Source organism: Schistocerca gregaria, chromosome X, assembly GCF_023897955.1.
Source record: "Schistocerca gregaria isolate iqSchGreg1 chromosome X, iqSchGreg1.2, whole genome shotgun sequence".
NCBI lineage: Eukaryota > Metazoa > Arthropoda > Insecta > Orthoptera > Acrididae > Schistocerca > Schistocerca gregaria.
Genome location: NC_064931.1, coordinates 139,061,724 through 139,078,722, shown reverse-complemented (window position 1 = coordinate 139,078,722; position 16,999 = coordinate 139,061,724). Strand labels below are relative to the sequence as shown.

The 16,999-nt window shown below is 42.1% G+C and overlaps 1 protein-coding gene across 28 annotated transcripts in view; it reads left to right on the top strand.

Moving 5' to 3' along the window:
- LOC126298596 (uncharacterized) overlaps positions 1-16,999 on the top strand; it is a 331,195-nt gene that overhangs the window by 142,649 nt on the left and 171,547 nt on the right. For all 28 annotated transcript variants that reach the window (XM_049989986.1, XM_049989996.1, XM_049989992.1 and 25 more), the window contains one exon: positions 4,405-4,506. In XM_049989986.1, the coding sequence (XP_049845943.1) occupies positions 4,405-4,506 (102 nt within the window). The remainder of the gene's footprint in view (positions 1-4,404; positions 4,507-16,999) is intronic.

Here is a 16,999-nt window from a genome sequence, read left to right as displayed (position 1 = left end):
ATGTAAATAAATAAATATCATCTGGGTATTTCAATTTCTTTGTCAGACAGTGTATGTCAAGCTTTCTAATGGAAAATTTTAGCACCTTGTGTCTGAGGTACTTCATATACCTGATAGCACAGGTTATTTACACTCTCATGAAAACTGTTGTTCATACTGTACGGCTATTCACAGCTGCACCATGGAACAAAAATGAAACAATATTGAAGTGGGGGAGTGGGGTAGAAAGCTCATAATTTCAAAAACATTCTGAAAGATACACACATTCCCTGATATAGCTAAGTAGTTGTCAGCTGAGGACGCTTACTATCAAAGGAAGTGTGTGACCACTAACACTAAGAACCACACCAAAATGTGCATAGAATATAAATTTCTCACCCAAAAAACTGTGTTATTGGCCTTTCACATACAATATGCAGGTGTTGTCTGCTAACACCATCCAGTGGTGGCACGTGATACCTGCACTAAAAAGTACAGGGTGTTTCATGTAAGACTCGCGGGAGGAGTCTGCAGGTAGCACAGCACACCCACCGGCTGCCGTCACCGAATCTGCCTCTGACACTAATCTGCTGGTAGTCGGCTGCAGGCGCACTCCCCCTGAGTTACGCATAAATAGTGTTGCCATATTATTAACTGAAGCTTGCCTTTATTTACAGTAGGTGCTCAAAATGATGTCACTTTCTGGTAAGAGCAGCCTGACATTTCCTGAACACATTAGCAAACACTCGACAAATTTCTGGTGCCAGGCTCTGGGAAATGACTATCCGAAACCCTGTCTTCCGACTCTTCGAGTGTGGGGAGATTGGTTGCATACACCTTGTCTTTTAACATTCCCCAAAGATAAAAATCACTCGAATTTAGATCTGGAGAACGAGGAGGGTGGACAACTATCCTTTCATAAAAGACCCTCCGATTTGATGCATTGACGATGTGTGGGCCTGCATTGTCCTTCATGAAATATCGGTACATCTTTGCGTTAGGTGTTAGTTCTTAGGGGGGAAAAAAGGGATACATTATATTGTTCACATACGTTTACATTTACACTCTGCAAACCACTGCGAGGTGCATGGCAGAGGGTACATTCCACTGTACTGGTTATTAGGGTCTCTTCCTGTTACATTCACATTTGGAGCACGGGAAAAATTATTATTTGAATACCTGTCCAAACGTATTGTTTTACGGAAAAAGATTGGTCCAGTAATTCTTCTTGCAGTAATTGCATACCAAACTCCTGTTTTCAGCTCATGCAGAGGTTGTTGATGTAAGTCATGACGATTTTCAGAGCTCCAACGTTGATTGTTATGAGAATTAACGTACTCTGACAAATGCAGCCATGCTTCATCAGAAAATAAAGCATTTAAGGATCAACTTCCCCATTGTGCACAGACTGTAACAGCAAGTTGCAATAACGAGATCGAGCAACTGTATCTGAGTTCCTCAGTTGATGCACTACTGTGATTTTGTATGGTTTCAATTTCACTTTGTGCACGGCACTGTGAAGAGATGCTCTTGACACACCAGTCTTAAGTGCCAAACGGCACAGAGACTTTCTAGGACTTCTTTCGAAGGCCTCCCCTGTTTTGTCTAATTTATTTTCGGGTAAAACACTATGTTCTCTAGACATTCATTTGTGTAACCAGATCCAGTATCTTGAAATTTTTTCACTAATCTGTGTATTGTTGAATCATTGGGAACATGCATACTGGGACATTTTTGTATGAATTCAAGCCAACATTCCACATACAATTCTATTTCTGTGTAGTTCAACAAAAGAAACACTCATTGATCCTTTATGTACACCATACCGAATGGAAAGACGACAGAAAACACCTGAACACTCAGTCACACAGCATAGAAGAGACACACATGGTGTTCTGAGGATGAGGACCAGCGACACACAGACAAGGAAAGCCCCAGATTCGGCGCAGTGGCAATAATGAATCTAACAACAATATTTAAAGCAATTAACCTTAAAAAAACCTCGAAAGAAAACACCAGTACACTCAGTCGTACAATATAGGAGGCACACGCTAAGTATTGGTGTCAGAGAACTACGCATAGCGACAGCCAGCAGACACGGCGGCAACAGACGACAAACGCAGCACACAAACTGCGGACCCCTCCTGGGCGTCTTTCATGAAACACCATGTGTATTGGTTGTGTGAATAGTATAGCTGCAATAGGGGGCTGTCTTTTAGTGTGTTAGGTTGTGGGTAGAGACTGAAGAGTATATATTGGTACCATTAGGTGAGTTAATTCCATAAATCGTGTCAAAATGTTTGAGACAAAGTTGTAATGTGTTGTATGTGGAAATGTGATTGGAGTTGGGGATGTGGTGTTCACTAATATTTTATATAGCATAATAATTAACAGATAAAATTGGGATGATGCAGAAATGCAAGAAGATATACTGGACAGGTGTAAGAAGACAGGAAGAGCCTGTACCCAAAGTTTGCTTGTCCAATAGTACAAGACTTTTATCTCCAGAGCAATAGGCCCCTTCAACTAGAACCATCACCACCTAAAATGTCTAGTGCCAGTATACTGATGACAACGTACTGGAAAATGTATATGGAGACAGTTACAATCATGGCTTGAACTCCTATAGTAATCTTACGAGGCATCGGCAGATTGCAAGGTAATATCAGATTACGCCTAGCAGAAGATGACATCAGGGTCACTTCAAGGGAAACAGGCTGTCAGAATTAAAAACTTTAGAAGAGTATGTACTGTTAACAGTTCGATAAGGACAAGAGCATATGGTACTGCTGTTCACTATGGGCATCTGCAAATGTGGACACTAGAAGCATATAAAGTGGTTGACCTGGACAATTTCACAGGTTCAGTTACTGTTATTAACAAACCTTACACTGAATATAACATTCCTTCCAGATATATTATTACGTTCATCACTTGTAAGAACATAGAAGATCATCATAGTATTGTCCAGAAGGAACAAAAATCTGTGGAAGAAGTGAACAAATAGGTAACAGACTTGAGTGCAGATAAATAAAATGTTTGGAACAGTGATCAAAATCAATGTAATTATGAAATGTCTTCATTGTCCACACTGTCTCCCAGAGGAGAGAAAAATACAGATAGCGTATTACAATTTATACATAGCTCTACACCCAACCATACAATTAATGTGGCCATATCAGTGAGGGGTAGATTAGCTAACAAGTCCTATTATCTGATTTCAAGGGCTGCAAGGCAGTTTTGGCCCAGATGTTTCAAATAAATTTGAAGCAACGTGCCTATGAAACATTCATGTGGAGGCAAGCAAAAGAGGGAAAAAGATGGAAGAGCATATGAAAAGTTATATAATTATAGCCTTGGTGAAGATGTACATGATTACGTGAAGAGCCTGATGCTGTGTGTTTCTTGTACTCTGTTGGCTGAAAGTTTTCTGAACAGTGATTTTAAACCCAAGATGACAAAATGTTACCATCCTCTTGATGTGTACTTCGTTAGGCAGTGTAAGCTATACATGAGGAGGATTGTTGATTTTTGTAAGACTACAGTGTGAAAAACTGCAAGTGAAGTTGCGCAATTGTCATGTTATCATCAAACTACACTCTGTGCTTTAAAACAAGCTTTCTGAACTGAAGTAAAAGCCTATCTTGTAATATGCTTGCCAAAAGGCAGGTTATGACAATGACATACTGATATCATCATTTAAAAATGTCAATATTGCAGTGTTTGATATTGGACTGCTTTAATGCAGGAGGTAAGTTTGATGTGAAGAAAGTGCCTTTAGGGGCTGTGAATATTGTTCTGATCTACTTTGTTTGGACAATTTGTTTGAAATCCTACACTTGTACTTTAAAGTTTGAATATCTATGCAACAGTATCAGGACAGTAGAAAAGATTGCTTTTCAAATAGTGTGATTATTTTAAGCAGAGGCAAATATGGCACTTGAAGTCACAGCATTGAAATATCTGTGCTTTTGTCTTGTTGCATCAATATTTTGTTTCTTCGTGTTACCAGATTTCCTCTCTTAGACCTTGAATAGGTGATCGTTCAAATGTGTCTTATGATAAGATGCCTAATTTTGCGTGCAAATGGCTCATACCACGGTTTCTGATATGAACAATTTATATTCTAACCACATTTTTGTGCAGTTCAGAGCGTTCAAGGTCACAACTTCCACTCCAACAGCAAAGTGTGTGGCCACCCTCTACCACTAACATTACCAAATGTGAAAATTAACATGTCAACCTCATAAAGATGCGGGAGAAAGAACAGAGAAAAGAAGAATAATTATTAATGACTGTGGACACAAGTATCTCATTCATCATGTTTATGACATATATTAACCTGAAGAAAGCAATAGTTCCTAATTTAACTTCGTTAACATGTTGAAATTTGATACATAAATAACTCTGTTCCCAAAATTGCAGGTGTGAAAACATATGCTGCATCATATCTTGACAGAGATTTGCGCAGCCTGTCATATCCATACAGACATATCCCCAGCCGACTTTTGAAGGAAGGTTCTGTTGGTGAGTAAATTTGGTTAGTCCAGTCACTGAATTAAGCATGTTGAAATCACTCGTATTTTCACTTTGAATCATTCGAGTCACACTAGATTTAACCTTGGACCAGCCTTTGAGATGTCGGTTCATTGGTTTAAGTACACAGCTTGTGGTCATTATGAGAAAACATTATTGATTATGAGTGGAGAGTTCACATGCAGAATGAAAACTCTGTTATGGTTTGATATTTCGGTTTATACAAACCTGTATCTTGGGTAAACTACCAGACAAAAGGTGTTCAACAATGTAGAGGAAAAGGAACTATCGTAAAAAGTTTGTGGCCACATGTGTTTCATTATTCATAGTCATAGGTAATGGTTTACATTTAATGTCAAAATTAATTAAAACAGTTGCATAATAATGACACTTACTTCTTTCACAATTCAAGAGATTTTGAAAATTATACTGCAAGAATATTACCTAGCATTTGGTTTAAATAGTTACATTATCTGCTACTTTTGCTGAATTTCTTTGTTGTCATCACAAGACATGAGTCACTTAATGGAAGGAGAAGAAAGTTGTCTGAAATTAAAAACACTAAATATTAGGTATAGTAAGTGGGCCAAGAAAAAAAGAAATGAAGCAAGTCCAATTTTTAAGGAACTATTTGTTCTGGAATATTGGTGCACAATGTTGTGGTTTTTACTTTGAACTGTGTTTTTATTGTTCAACAAGTCCACCTTGCTGGACTGCATCTTTGGTTGTGGCCAAGCAGTTTACCTTAGATGAGCACTTGTATTCTGATGGAATCTGTATAACATCTTGGCAAACAATACGTGGGTGGGGTGTTAGAGAATTCGGATGCAGGCTACCATCATAGTGTTGGGGAAATTAATACATTCTACTATGCATTATGATAAAGATACAATGATACATATGTCATAAACAGTAAAGGATAGATTGAGAGTGTAATTAAATGATGCAACAGGTGCCACCAATATTCCCAGGTAACTGCTGATAAAAATTTAGAAGCATATATCCAAAAGCAACTAATATCTACACTCCAAGGGGGTAAAAGACACACCAGAAAGGAATTATCCAAATGGGACAGAAATTGGTTGATATGATGCACATGTACAGACAAACAAATGATTATAATTTCAGAATAATTGAGTGATTTATTCAAGTAAAAGAGGGTCACAAATTGAGCAAGTCAGTAATGAGTCGGTCCACATCGGGTCCATATGGAAGCAGCTATTCAGCTTAGCATTTATTGATGGAATTGTTGGATACCCTTTTGAGGGATATCTTGCCAAAATCTGTCCAGTTGGTGCATTAGATCGTAAAAATCCTGAGATGGTTGGAGGGCCCTACCCATAATGATCCAAATGTTCTTAATATGGGGAGAGATCTGGTGACCTTGCTGGTCAAGGTAGGGTTTGGCAAGAATGAAGACAATGAGGGTGCCATTTCTTTTCATAGCAGGAGCCCTTTGGTTGTCATCTGCAGCATCCTCATAGCACAGCAGTATGTTGATGATATTAAATGCCCTATTTTGTTGCCCTTCATGGCAAGCCATCCTGGGCTTAAAATTTCAGCCAGCACAGGCGGAGAGTTTCTGCTGCTTGTCTTGGTGCTTGCCAAACCCTTCCTTGGTCAGCAAGTTCACCAGATCTTTTCCCAATTGAAAACATTTGGTGCATTATGGGCAGGGCCCTCCAACCACTCCTGGGTTTTGATGGTCAAACATGCCAATTGGACAGAATTTGACGTGATGCCCGTCCGGATGACATCCACCAACTCTCTCAATCAATGCTGCACTGAAAAATTGCTTGCATAAAGTGCCAGAGGTGGACCAACGTTTTACTGACTTGCTCAATTTATTAAGTTCTTTTTCGTGAATAAATCCTCCTATTTTTGCGATATTGTCATTTGTTTGTCTGTAGGTGTACATCACACCTACTGAGTTCCACTCATTTGTATTATTCTTTTCTGGTGAAAAGAATCTTTTATTTTAGAGTGTAATTAAGGTAGTGTTAAAGGTTTGCAGTCTGCAATAATTTAAGAAGATGAATTGTTAGCTGAAAAATATCATAAGTAATACATGGTAGGAGGGGGGGGGGGGGGGGGGGGGGGGAATTAATAGGTCAAGATAATGTCTGGGTCAAAATGAAATTGCAGACAAATTTACTAGTGTCTGAAAGGAAAATGTGTTGTAATTTGGACCATATTAGTAAAAATTTTAAAGGGCTATAACACTGTCAAATGTGGCTTGATGCAGGAAAGTGTAAGTTAATATTACTTGTGTGTATTGACTGTTTGCCTTGAAATATGTCTGCTTGTGTCTGTGTAGGTATAGATGGATATGTGTGTGTGTGAGTGCGCGAGTATATACCTATCCTTTTTTCCCCCTAAGGTAAGTCTTTCCGCTCCCGGGATTGGAATGACTCCTTACCCTCTCCCTTAAAACCCACATCCTTTCATCTTTCCTTTTCCTTCCCTCTTTCCTGACGAAGCAGCTGCCAGTTGCGAAAGCTCGAAATTCTGTGTGTGTGTTTTATTCATTGTGCCTATTTACCGGCGCTTTCCCGCTTGGTAAGTCTTGGAATCTTTGTTTTTAATATACTTGTGTGTATTCACTTTGACAAGGGAAACTTAACATACTGAAATTGTCTAATGTTCTTCATACAATGCCAAATATATGCACATGCTGTGTGCAACAACTTTTTCTTTAAAGATGCTGTCTCTTTCACTAGGGTATATTCACAATGGAGCTTCACTGCTAGCCATTTCTGTGGCATTCGATAAGCCACGTGACCCCCAGGTCATGCTAAACGGTAAGCACCTCAGCGAGCTCAGTATTTGTTTGTGGTTACGGGCTTTGCAAATCAATTTCCTGACCTGGGGGCTGGTAAGTGCTGCAGTTACTCTGTAACTGTGTAACAGTGAGTGCTGGGCATGCTTCAGCGAATACCATGTAGCGTGGCAGTGGAATATTGTGTGTCACAGGGACTGGGGATCTTGGCTTAGCTGCCTGGATTGTGAGAATAGTTAAAACCTCAAAAAGTCTTAATTTCAAGGTGCGTCAAGGAGGCTCATGGCTGTTTAGGTGGAACAGTCATTTGTCGGCAACCTCTGAGGAACTTGCTACATCTCAGTTGTATAAGGTTTAATCAGGAAAGCAGGGGATCTAACTGAGTGGACCATTATTTCCCTAGCTGCTCGTGGTTCCAAGATAGGACCCTCAAACTCAAACTTATTGACTCCTAGTGTTGATAGGGGTACCGCCTGGGAGTAAACAGCTTTCAAAGAATCATAAATACAAGGATGGTTTGAAAAGTTCTCGGAATCACCACGAAAGGTCAGCGCTAGCGCACCGAGTTGTTTACAGGGTATTCATTGGACTTTTGCCTGTAAACGCGTGCCACGTCAGTGCTGTAGGAAGAAAGCTGTGGCGCTGATGTGACTCTGTTGTTGTTCCTGTGTAGTGATTTGCGAAGGTGGAAAAAATCAAGATTTGAGCAGTGTTTAAGTACATCGTAAAGAAAGGTATGTAAGCAAAGGACATTTATACCAATTTCCAGAGTACACAGGGGGACTCTGCTTCTTCATATTCAACTGTTGCCAAGTGGACAAATGAATTAAAATTTGGTTAGGATAGCTTAGATGATGATCTGCGCAGTGGTCGGCCAAGACATACCACTATTCCAGAAATCATTGCAAAGGTGCACAAAATGGTCATGGTGGATCGCTGATTGAAAGTGTGTGGAATTGCTCATGCTTGCCAGATGTCGTCTGAAAGGGTATATCACATTTTAAATGAAGAATTAGAAATGAAAAAGTTATCTGCAAGGTGGGTGCCTCGACTCTTGACCCTGGATCTAAAACGCGTGAGAATGGACAAATCGGAACAATGTGTGGCCCGTTTTAGTAGAAAGGAACAAGATTTTTTGCGCTGGTTTGTGACCAGAGATGAAACTTTGGTTCACTACTATACCCCAGAGACAAAACAGCAGTCAAAGCAGTGGAAACATGCTGATTCTCCGCCACCAAAGAAAGCAAAGACAATTCCTTCTGTGGGAAATGGCATGGCATCAGTGTTATGGGATGCAAAGCGGATTCTGTTTGTAGATTATCTCCCCACTGGGCAAATAATTACTGGAGAATATTATGCTAACCTCTAGGACAAATTGCAACAAAAGATTGCAAAAAAGGTCAGGTTTAGCAAGGAAGAAAGTCATCTTCCAACAAGACAATGCACGCCCACACATATGTGCCATCGCCATTGCAAGATTACATGAACGAAGGTATGAATTGTTGTCACACCCACCTTATTCACGTGATATGGCTCTGTCAGACTTCCATCTCTTCCCAAAACTGGAAATTTTTCTTGGTGGATGAAGATTCACTTCAAACGAAGAATTGATATCCGGAGTTAACAACTATTTTTCAGGCCGGGAGGAAACTCATTTTCAGGATGGGACCAAGGCACGTTGGACCAAGTGCATTAATCTACAAGGAGACTACACTGAAAAATAAAAACAAGTTTCAGTGATGTAAGTACTTCTTTTCTATTCTGTTCCAAGAACTTTTCGAACTACCCTCGTAAAAATGGATATCTGGTGATCAAGAGGAAGGAGGGGATGTTTGAAAAAGTGTCCCTTTCTATATTCATAAAGGTTTAGAAGCACTTGCCGCTACCGTAAAGTGTGCTAAGTGGACGCGAAATGGTTCTGTATTGGTTGAGACTAAGAAGACAAAGCAGGTGGAGCTTCTTAGGGCATCACAAAAGTTGCATAACACACTTACGTCAAGCAAGGGTGTAGTCACGTGCTGTGATATTCTGGACATCGATATTGCAGAGCTCAAAAAAGTATGGGCATCACAGGGGATAGTGGATGTGGAGCTAAGGATGTGACGGAATAATGGAGTAGTTGGGAAGACTGCCACCTTCATTGCGACCTTCAGTTCTCTGACACTGCCTGAACACATTGTGTTCTGCAAATCTGTGGAATCAGAACCCCCCCCTCTCCCTCCCCCTTTTCCTCCCTCCTCCCCCTCCCCCCCCTCCCCCCTCTCTCTCTCCCCCTCCCCCTCTCTGCAGGTCTGGGGGTTAGGATAGGCACCTGCCTGTCGTAAGAGGTGACTAAAAGGAATCTCAAACTTTTTGGCCCTATAAGTTCAGGTCCCATATTATGGTTTGGCCTGCCACTTTCCAAATTCTACAGAAGTGCGGGCCATATGGGGAAGGATGCCGTAGGTAGTGCATGAGTTGTCCTAGTGCCCTTAGATGCGATCTCTGGAACTTCTTGTCATGGCGTTGCATCTCCATCTGCAATTCAACTATTTGAGCGAGGATATTTTCCGGAGTATGTCATCTTCTTCCATTGTCTCGTGTCCTCTTTCACCTCCATGACAGTATTGGATTTCTCTGTGCCCAATATTCAGCACGGTAGCCAGTCCATTGTGGTGGGGCCGTCATGTACCCATTTGATGGTAGCCCCTTGACAACACAAGAATCACACCGCTGATGCCTGAGTTGTAAACTCCCCACGTATGCCAAGGAGTAGATGTCTGTCTTCTTGGGGTATTAGGACTCCCAGCAGAGGCCATCATGCCAGGTAGCCTTTGCTGTGGCTGGGTGTTGCCCGTGGCGAGAGGCCCTGGTCGGAGTGGATAGCATCAGGGCAGATGACCCACAATGAAGTGGACTAAGTCATCTCATTCTGGTGACCGTACAGCACCAGCAGTCTCTAAGAAGGGCAAGATCGAATACAGTGCCAACAGGTATGACCCTAAATTGTTTCCCTCCCTCATTACACCATGAGAGGAACGTAGGGCTACAGAAAGAAGAGAGCCATATTCGCCTCAGTATCTAGTCTGTAGCAGAATGGATGGGGATTCGTGTCTACCTATGAATCCTCAGTTTTTTGTTGAATATTTTGAGGATAAGTTTGGGAAAGTGACAGCACTCTCCAAGATGAGAAAAGCGGTACAGTCTTGATTCAGACAGCATCTCCAGCCCAATCCCGGGTGTTACTCCCTTGTGACCGGCTGGGTGATATTCCTGTTTCTGTCAATCCCCATAAAAGCCTCAACATGGTCCAGGGGATTATTTTCCATCGCTACCTCCTCTTGCAGTCTCACGATGAGCTCCATGCTAATCTAGAATGGCGGTGTGTTCATTTTATCCGGCATGGTTACGGGGGACCCAAAGACAACAGGTTTGCTACCAGTGCCTTCATCTTGGCCTTTGAGAGTGATTCATTGCCTGAAAAGGTCAAGGTGATGGTTTACCCCTGTGATGTTAAACCATATTGTCCCTCCCCCTGTGTGGTGCTTTAAGTGCTGGAAATTCGGGCACATGTCTTCCCACAGCACTTCCGATGTCACATGTTGAGACTGTGGACATCCGTCGCATCCACATACTCCTTGTGCGCTTCCTGCTACTTGTATCAACTGTGGAGAGCAGCACTCCCCCTGCTCGCCAGACCGCACAGTACTCCAAAGGATGCAGAAAATTATGCAGTACAAGACCCTGGACCAGTTGACTTACCAAGAGGCTAAACATAAATTTGAATGATTACATCCTGTTCATTTGACATCCACATACGCTGCAGCTGCATTACCATCGCCATCACAAGTACCAGACCTACCACAGTCTGTGCCACGAACAGTGGGCCCTTGAAGCCTCTGGAATACATCTGCCCCCCTTGATGCTAGGGGGAAAATCTTCTGCTGCTTCCAAAGTACCTACATCGGGAGCAAGCCCCCCCACCCCCAAACGCAGGGAACATTAGTCCCCCCCCCCCCCTCCCCCAAGCTGGAGAAGGAACAGCCTCCTCTGGCTCCTCGTGCAGAAGGGTGCCCTTGGGACCCTCTCTCCCAAGGTCTTTGCTAATGCCACAGCAGACACTCGCCAGTGGGTAAAGGAGCCAAAAGCTGCTGGACAAAGGGCTTCATGGTCTTCCACTGTGCCTGAAGCTACTTCAGAGAAGTCCTCCCAGCAAGACCCTAAAGAGAAACGAGAAGGCAAGCAAACAAACAAAGAAGTCTGCTAAGAAAAAGGATCTTCTGGTGGCCTCAACACCACCATTCCCTACCAGTTCTGCAGCTGTGGATGAGGTGGAGATCTCAGCATCCCCTAAGGACCTGGAACTCTCTGATGATTCATCCACAATAGGAATGGATACAATACTCAATCAGTGGCAGCAGGTAACCCCTGAGGCATAACCTGCCCCCTTGCATGTTTCATGCCTTCCCAGCCTCACGATAACATCATCCACCGGTGGAATTGCTGCGGTTTTTTCCACTGCCTGGCTGAGCTATGGCAGTTGTTAAGCTTTACACCTGCTTTCTGCATTGCCCTCCAGGAAACCTGGTTCCTGGCAATGTTGACCCCTGCCTTTCGCAGCTATAGGGGATATTACAGGAACCTTAGTGACTATAATAGGGTGTCAGATGGAGTCTGTGTCTATGTCCTGAACTCAGTATGCAGTGAACCTCTGCCACTTCAAACCCCTCTTGAAGCTGTAGCTGTCAGGATAAGGACGGCACAGGAAATAACTGTCTGCAATGTATGTCTTCCTCCAGATGGTGCAGTACGCCTGAATGCATTGGCTGCACTGACTCATCAACTCCCTAAACCTTTCCTATTTTGGGGAGATTTTAATGCCGATAACCCCTTATCGGGTTGCACTGTGCTTACTGGCCGGGATAGAGATGTCAAATTTTACTTTCTAAGTTCGACCTCTGCCTCTTAAATACTGGGGCCCCCAACATTTCAGTATGGCTTATGGCACTTACTCGGCCATTGATATATCCCTCTGCAGCCCAGGACTTCTCTCATCTGTCCACTGGAGAGCTCACGATGACTTGTGTGGTAGTGACCACTTTCCCATCTTCATGTCACTCCTCAAGCTCCATTCCCGCAGACGTCTACAAAGATGGGCTTTAAACAAGGCAGACTGGGATGATTTCACCTCTGCTGTCGTCGTTGACTCTCCCCGACATGGTAACATTGACGTGGTGGTTGAGCAGGTCACTAGAATGATTGTTTCTGTGGCGGAACACACGATCCCTTGTTCTTTAGGGTGCCCCCGGCGAAAGTAAGTACCTTGGTGGTTGCCAGAAATCGCTGCGGCCATTAAAGAGCATCGACGAGCACTACAGAAACATAAGCAGCATCCTTCCCTAGAGCACCTAATAGTTTTTAAACGGCTCTGTGCCTACGTTTGCCAGCTTATAAAAAGACGCAAACAGGTGTGTTGGGAGAGTTACGCCTCGACCATTAGGTGCCATACGTCACCTTCCCAAGTCTGGACGAAGATCAGACATGTTTGTGGATACCAGACCCCAACAGATGTTACAGGCATAAACATCAATGTTGTGTTATTTACTGATGCAAATGCAATTATGCAATTGCCGAGCACTTTGCTCGAGCCTTCGCATCAGAGAATTATTCCCCAGTATTTCGCATCCTCAAATGGCAGGTGGAAAGGAAAGCCCTTCTGTTCACTAAACGTCACAGTGAACCCTGTAATGCTCCATTTATAGAGCGGGAGCTCCTCAGCATCCTTACACGTTGCCCTGACACAGCTCGTGGGCCAGATCGGATCCATAGTCAGATGATTAAACATCTCTCATCCGACTACAAGTGACACCTCCTCACCATCTTCAACCGGAAACTTGTACGATGGCATCTCCCTATCGCAGTGGTGGGAGAGCATCATCATTCCAGTGCTCAGACCCGGTAAAAACCCACTTGATATGGATAGCTATCGGCCGAACAGCCTAACCAACATTCTTTGTAAGCTGTTAGAATGTATTGTAAGTTGGCGGTCTCTTCCGCAGGGACTCTTTGGTTCTCTGCCGACTCTGCAGTGGCCATACGTGGCTAACACATGGCTACCTCCTCCGTCATGAGGACCCACTTCGGTGTCCCTGTGACTCACATATGACTGTCATCCACATCTTGCTGGACTGCCCAATTTTAGCCGCTCTGCAGCTGGTTTTTAACCTTCGCAGCACCCTACCTTCGGTGTTGGGCGACACTGCCCAACAGCAGATTTAGTTTTACATTTTATTTGTGAAGTTTTTTTATCGTACCATATAAGGGTGGGCATTTAGCCTTCTCTCTGAGGTTGCCACCCTCCCTGTATTTTAACTCTGTCGCACTTTCTTTTCATTTGTTTGTCTTTGTGGTCATTTTTTCCCTGCATGTGTTCATCTTGCCTTGTCTTTTTGGGGTGGACATTTTAATGTGTTGCAGAGTGGCTAACTCATCCTCTTTTGTGACCAGCCATCCCAGACCATATGCTCTATGATTTTAATACCCTCTTCTACTTTTTCTTGTGGTGTATGTTTTCCCTGTTCTTTTGTTCATTCCATTCGTTTTCTTTATAGGTGTGGTGTTGGTTGTTTTTGTTGCTTGAGCCTTGCTTGCATCAGGAGAAAGGGACTGATGACCATGTAGTTTGGTCTCTTTATACCCCAAAGAAACAAACCAACCAACCATATCTCTCTCTCTCTCTCTCTCTCTCTCTCTCTCTCTCTCTCTCTCTGTGTGTGTGTGTGTGTGTGTGTGTGTGTGTGTGTGTGTGTGTGTGTGTGTGTGTGTGTGTGTGTGTCCGTGTCCAAAAAGAAGAAGAGATACAGTACATTATTCTTTGATGCTCCAGACAAATGTGAGATTTGACACTTAAAATGTAGAGTGCTTGCCCGCGAAAGGCAAAGGTCCCGAGTTCGAGTCTCGGTCTGGCACACAGTTTTAATCTGCTGGGAAGTTTCACATCAGCACATGCTCCGCTGCAGAGTGAAAATCTCAACCTCAATGCCTACTCATTATTTCGCTGTACTTCAACCACTTTCTGCAGATGCTCACAACAGCAGCACATGAACAGCTAACCAGCTTCACCACCAACCTCTTTCTGTTGTGCCCTTTGTCAAAGTTGCTCAAGTAAGTGGATTTCCCAGTTTGCAATGCCTTGCCACATCACATCACATGCTCACAGATAGAACTCCAAAACAAACTTCAAGAGATTGCTTAGGGATATATTCTGAGTATTTTTGTGTAAGGAACCCCGGATCTCCAATTTAATAATGCAATTATTATATATTGTGTTTGTTACTATAATTATCCATGTTTCTGTGAAAATATCTTCACAACACTGAAAAAGCCAGTAATACGCAATAGGCAAAATGTACAACAGAAAACACAGAGTAATGTAACAACCATCAGATGCAAAAGTACTGTGATCTGGTTTTCATCATCACAGGAACAGCTCAGCATAGATTTGTCGTGCCATTCTTCCATTGCGTCAGTGAACTCACAGACGAGGTATGTATCAGTAAACCCATCCGTACATATGTCAGTCACTGTTAAGTAGAACTAATATGGCCTGATAACAAACAAGAGTCAGGACTGAATGCAAGTGTGAAGGCCGAGAGTACATTGGTCACTACTATTGCCAACAGCAAGTAACGTGTTGGAATACAAAAAGTTTGTTTCCAAGCAAGACACACTGCACATACCGTCGACATGTGCACTATTGGGCACCATTTTCAGTGCAATACAGATACAAAGTTAATTGGGGCAAGGAACCAACTAATGAGTTGACAGAGGCGGTGGACCCTATATATGATGGGGAGTTTTCTTTTTAGTTTAGAACACCATAGCAACCAGCACACTTCATTTTCAGCTTGTTATGATGAGTTGGGAAAATGTTACTAACCTCTTCTTGATTATAGTGTTATAATGTTCCCACAGCATCTGAGTTTATGGAACCATGGGATACCTGTATTACCAAGACAATCTTTCTCTTTGCTAAATACTGAGCACATGTCTTACCATTTTGTACACATTCTTTTCTCTTCTTCATGATGTCCTTATAGTGGAAGCCGAATGGCAAATTGTTTTGCACAGTAATGAACTTTCTAATTAAATTCTATATTATAATGAGCTTATTTCCACAGAAATTCTTTTCATCTTTTAACATTATCTAGTTCTTGAGAAATATTTATAAGTATTGATTTGTAGAATTGTTCCTATTTCGATACTGAAGTGTTCTAAGACAGAGCCGTGACTCAGATGCAATAAGAATTTCTGAGGCATAGGTCTTTATTGCATATTGTGATGTTAGCACTGTGGCTATAGTTTCAACAGTAGATGTAGAAATATAATATAGCGCACCTTACAAAATTTTCTCTTATAATTTTAGAACCATTGTTGTAAACATCAAATGAGCTGGTCTAGTTTCCTTCTTTATAACTGAAAAATTCACTATTTAATCTGATATTACGTTGTTGTATATAGTGTTCACTCATATGACAAACTGGCAGTAGTTTCAGGTATACGAGGGTTATCCAGAAAGTAACAGACATTTTGCTGGGAAGACGTGGTACTAACTCTGTGCCAAATCTGGGATGTATGGTGGATGACCAAAAGCCTCCCATCCAAAACCCTGTACGAGCTCCCATGTATGAATGGTAATGTGTGGACGTGCGTTGCCATGAGAAAAAAACAAAATGTTTGTGCTGTGTTCTTCCCGATGCTTGTTTTGTATCACCTGTCTTAACTTTTTCAGTGCTTGACAATTGGCTAGCAATTTTTTGCCAACAAAACCTAATCACAGAATGCACCTCACATGTGGTGGGATTTTCTATTGCAGTACACATTTTAACATGTCACAGAGAGCAAAGTAACAAAGACACAGACCGCATGCTGCCACTGCTGAATGCATACTGAGTGTAGGAACATGACAGCACCAAGATGGTGGCTGTAGCCCCGCCCACTGCTGCAGTAGACCAAAACATCTGTTTACTTTCTGGATAGCCCTCGTGTGTTATCCTGACAGACAAATAATGGTAGTTTACTTGAGGAACAAACATTTTCAGATAAATATTTTAGTGCTCTGTAAGATTTATCTTTGTGATGAATTCTGATACAAATATCAAGAGTTTATTGCAGTTTTTAATAACTAAGCTGCTCTCATAGAAAAATTCCTGAAAAGAAATTATTTATATGACAGCAACTGTTGCCTTATTTGTGGTAACATCCCTTTCTCCACCACCAGCATTACATCTCCTAGCTCTCAATATGAACACAAGCAAATAATAATCTTTCAAATTTTTCAAAAACCTTTTGGTTTGGATTGGTATATAATGTACATCTATGTTGAGTTACAGAGCTTTTTCGTGATTTATATATCATTAACAGAATATCTTCTTGATCATTCCACCAAACTTGGGTCATCAATAGTAACAGATTGACAAGCTTATTGCAGTCATTTATGAAGTTCAAGTTCCGTGGCAGGAGGAACAAGACTTTTGGTCAGGTGAATACAGGGTTATAAATACAAAATCAAATAGGGGTAATGCAGGAGTAGGTTTAATAATGAATAAAAAATAGGAGTGAGGGTAAGCTACTACAAACAGCATAGTGAACGTATTATTGTGGCCAAGATAGATACGAAGCCCACGTCTACTACAGTACTACAAATTTATGTGCCAACTAGCTCTG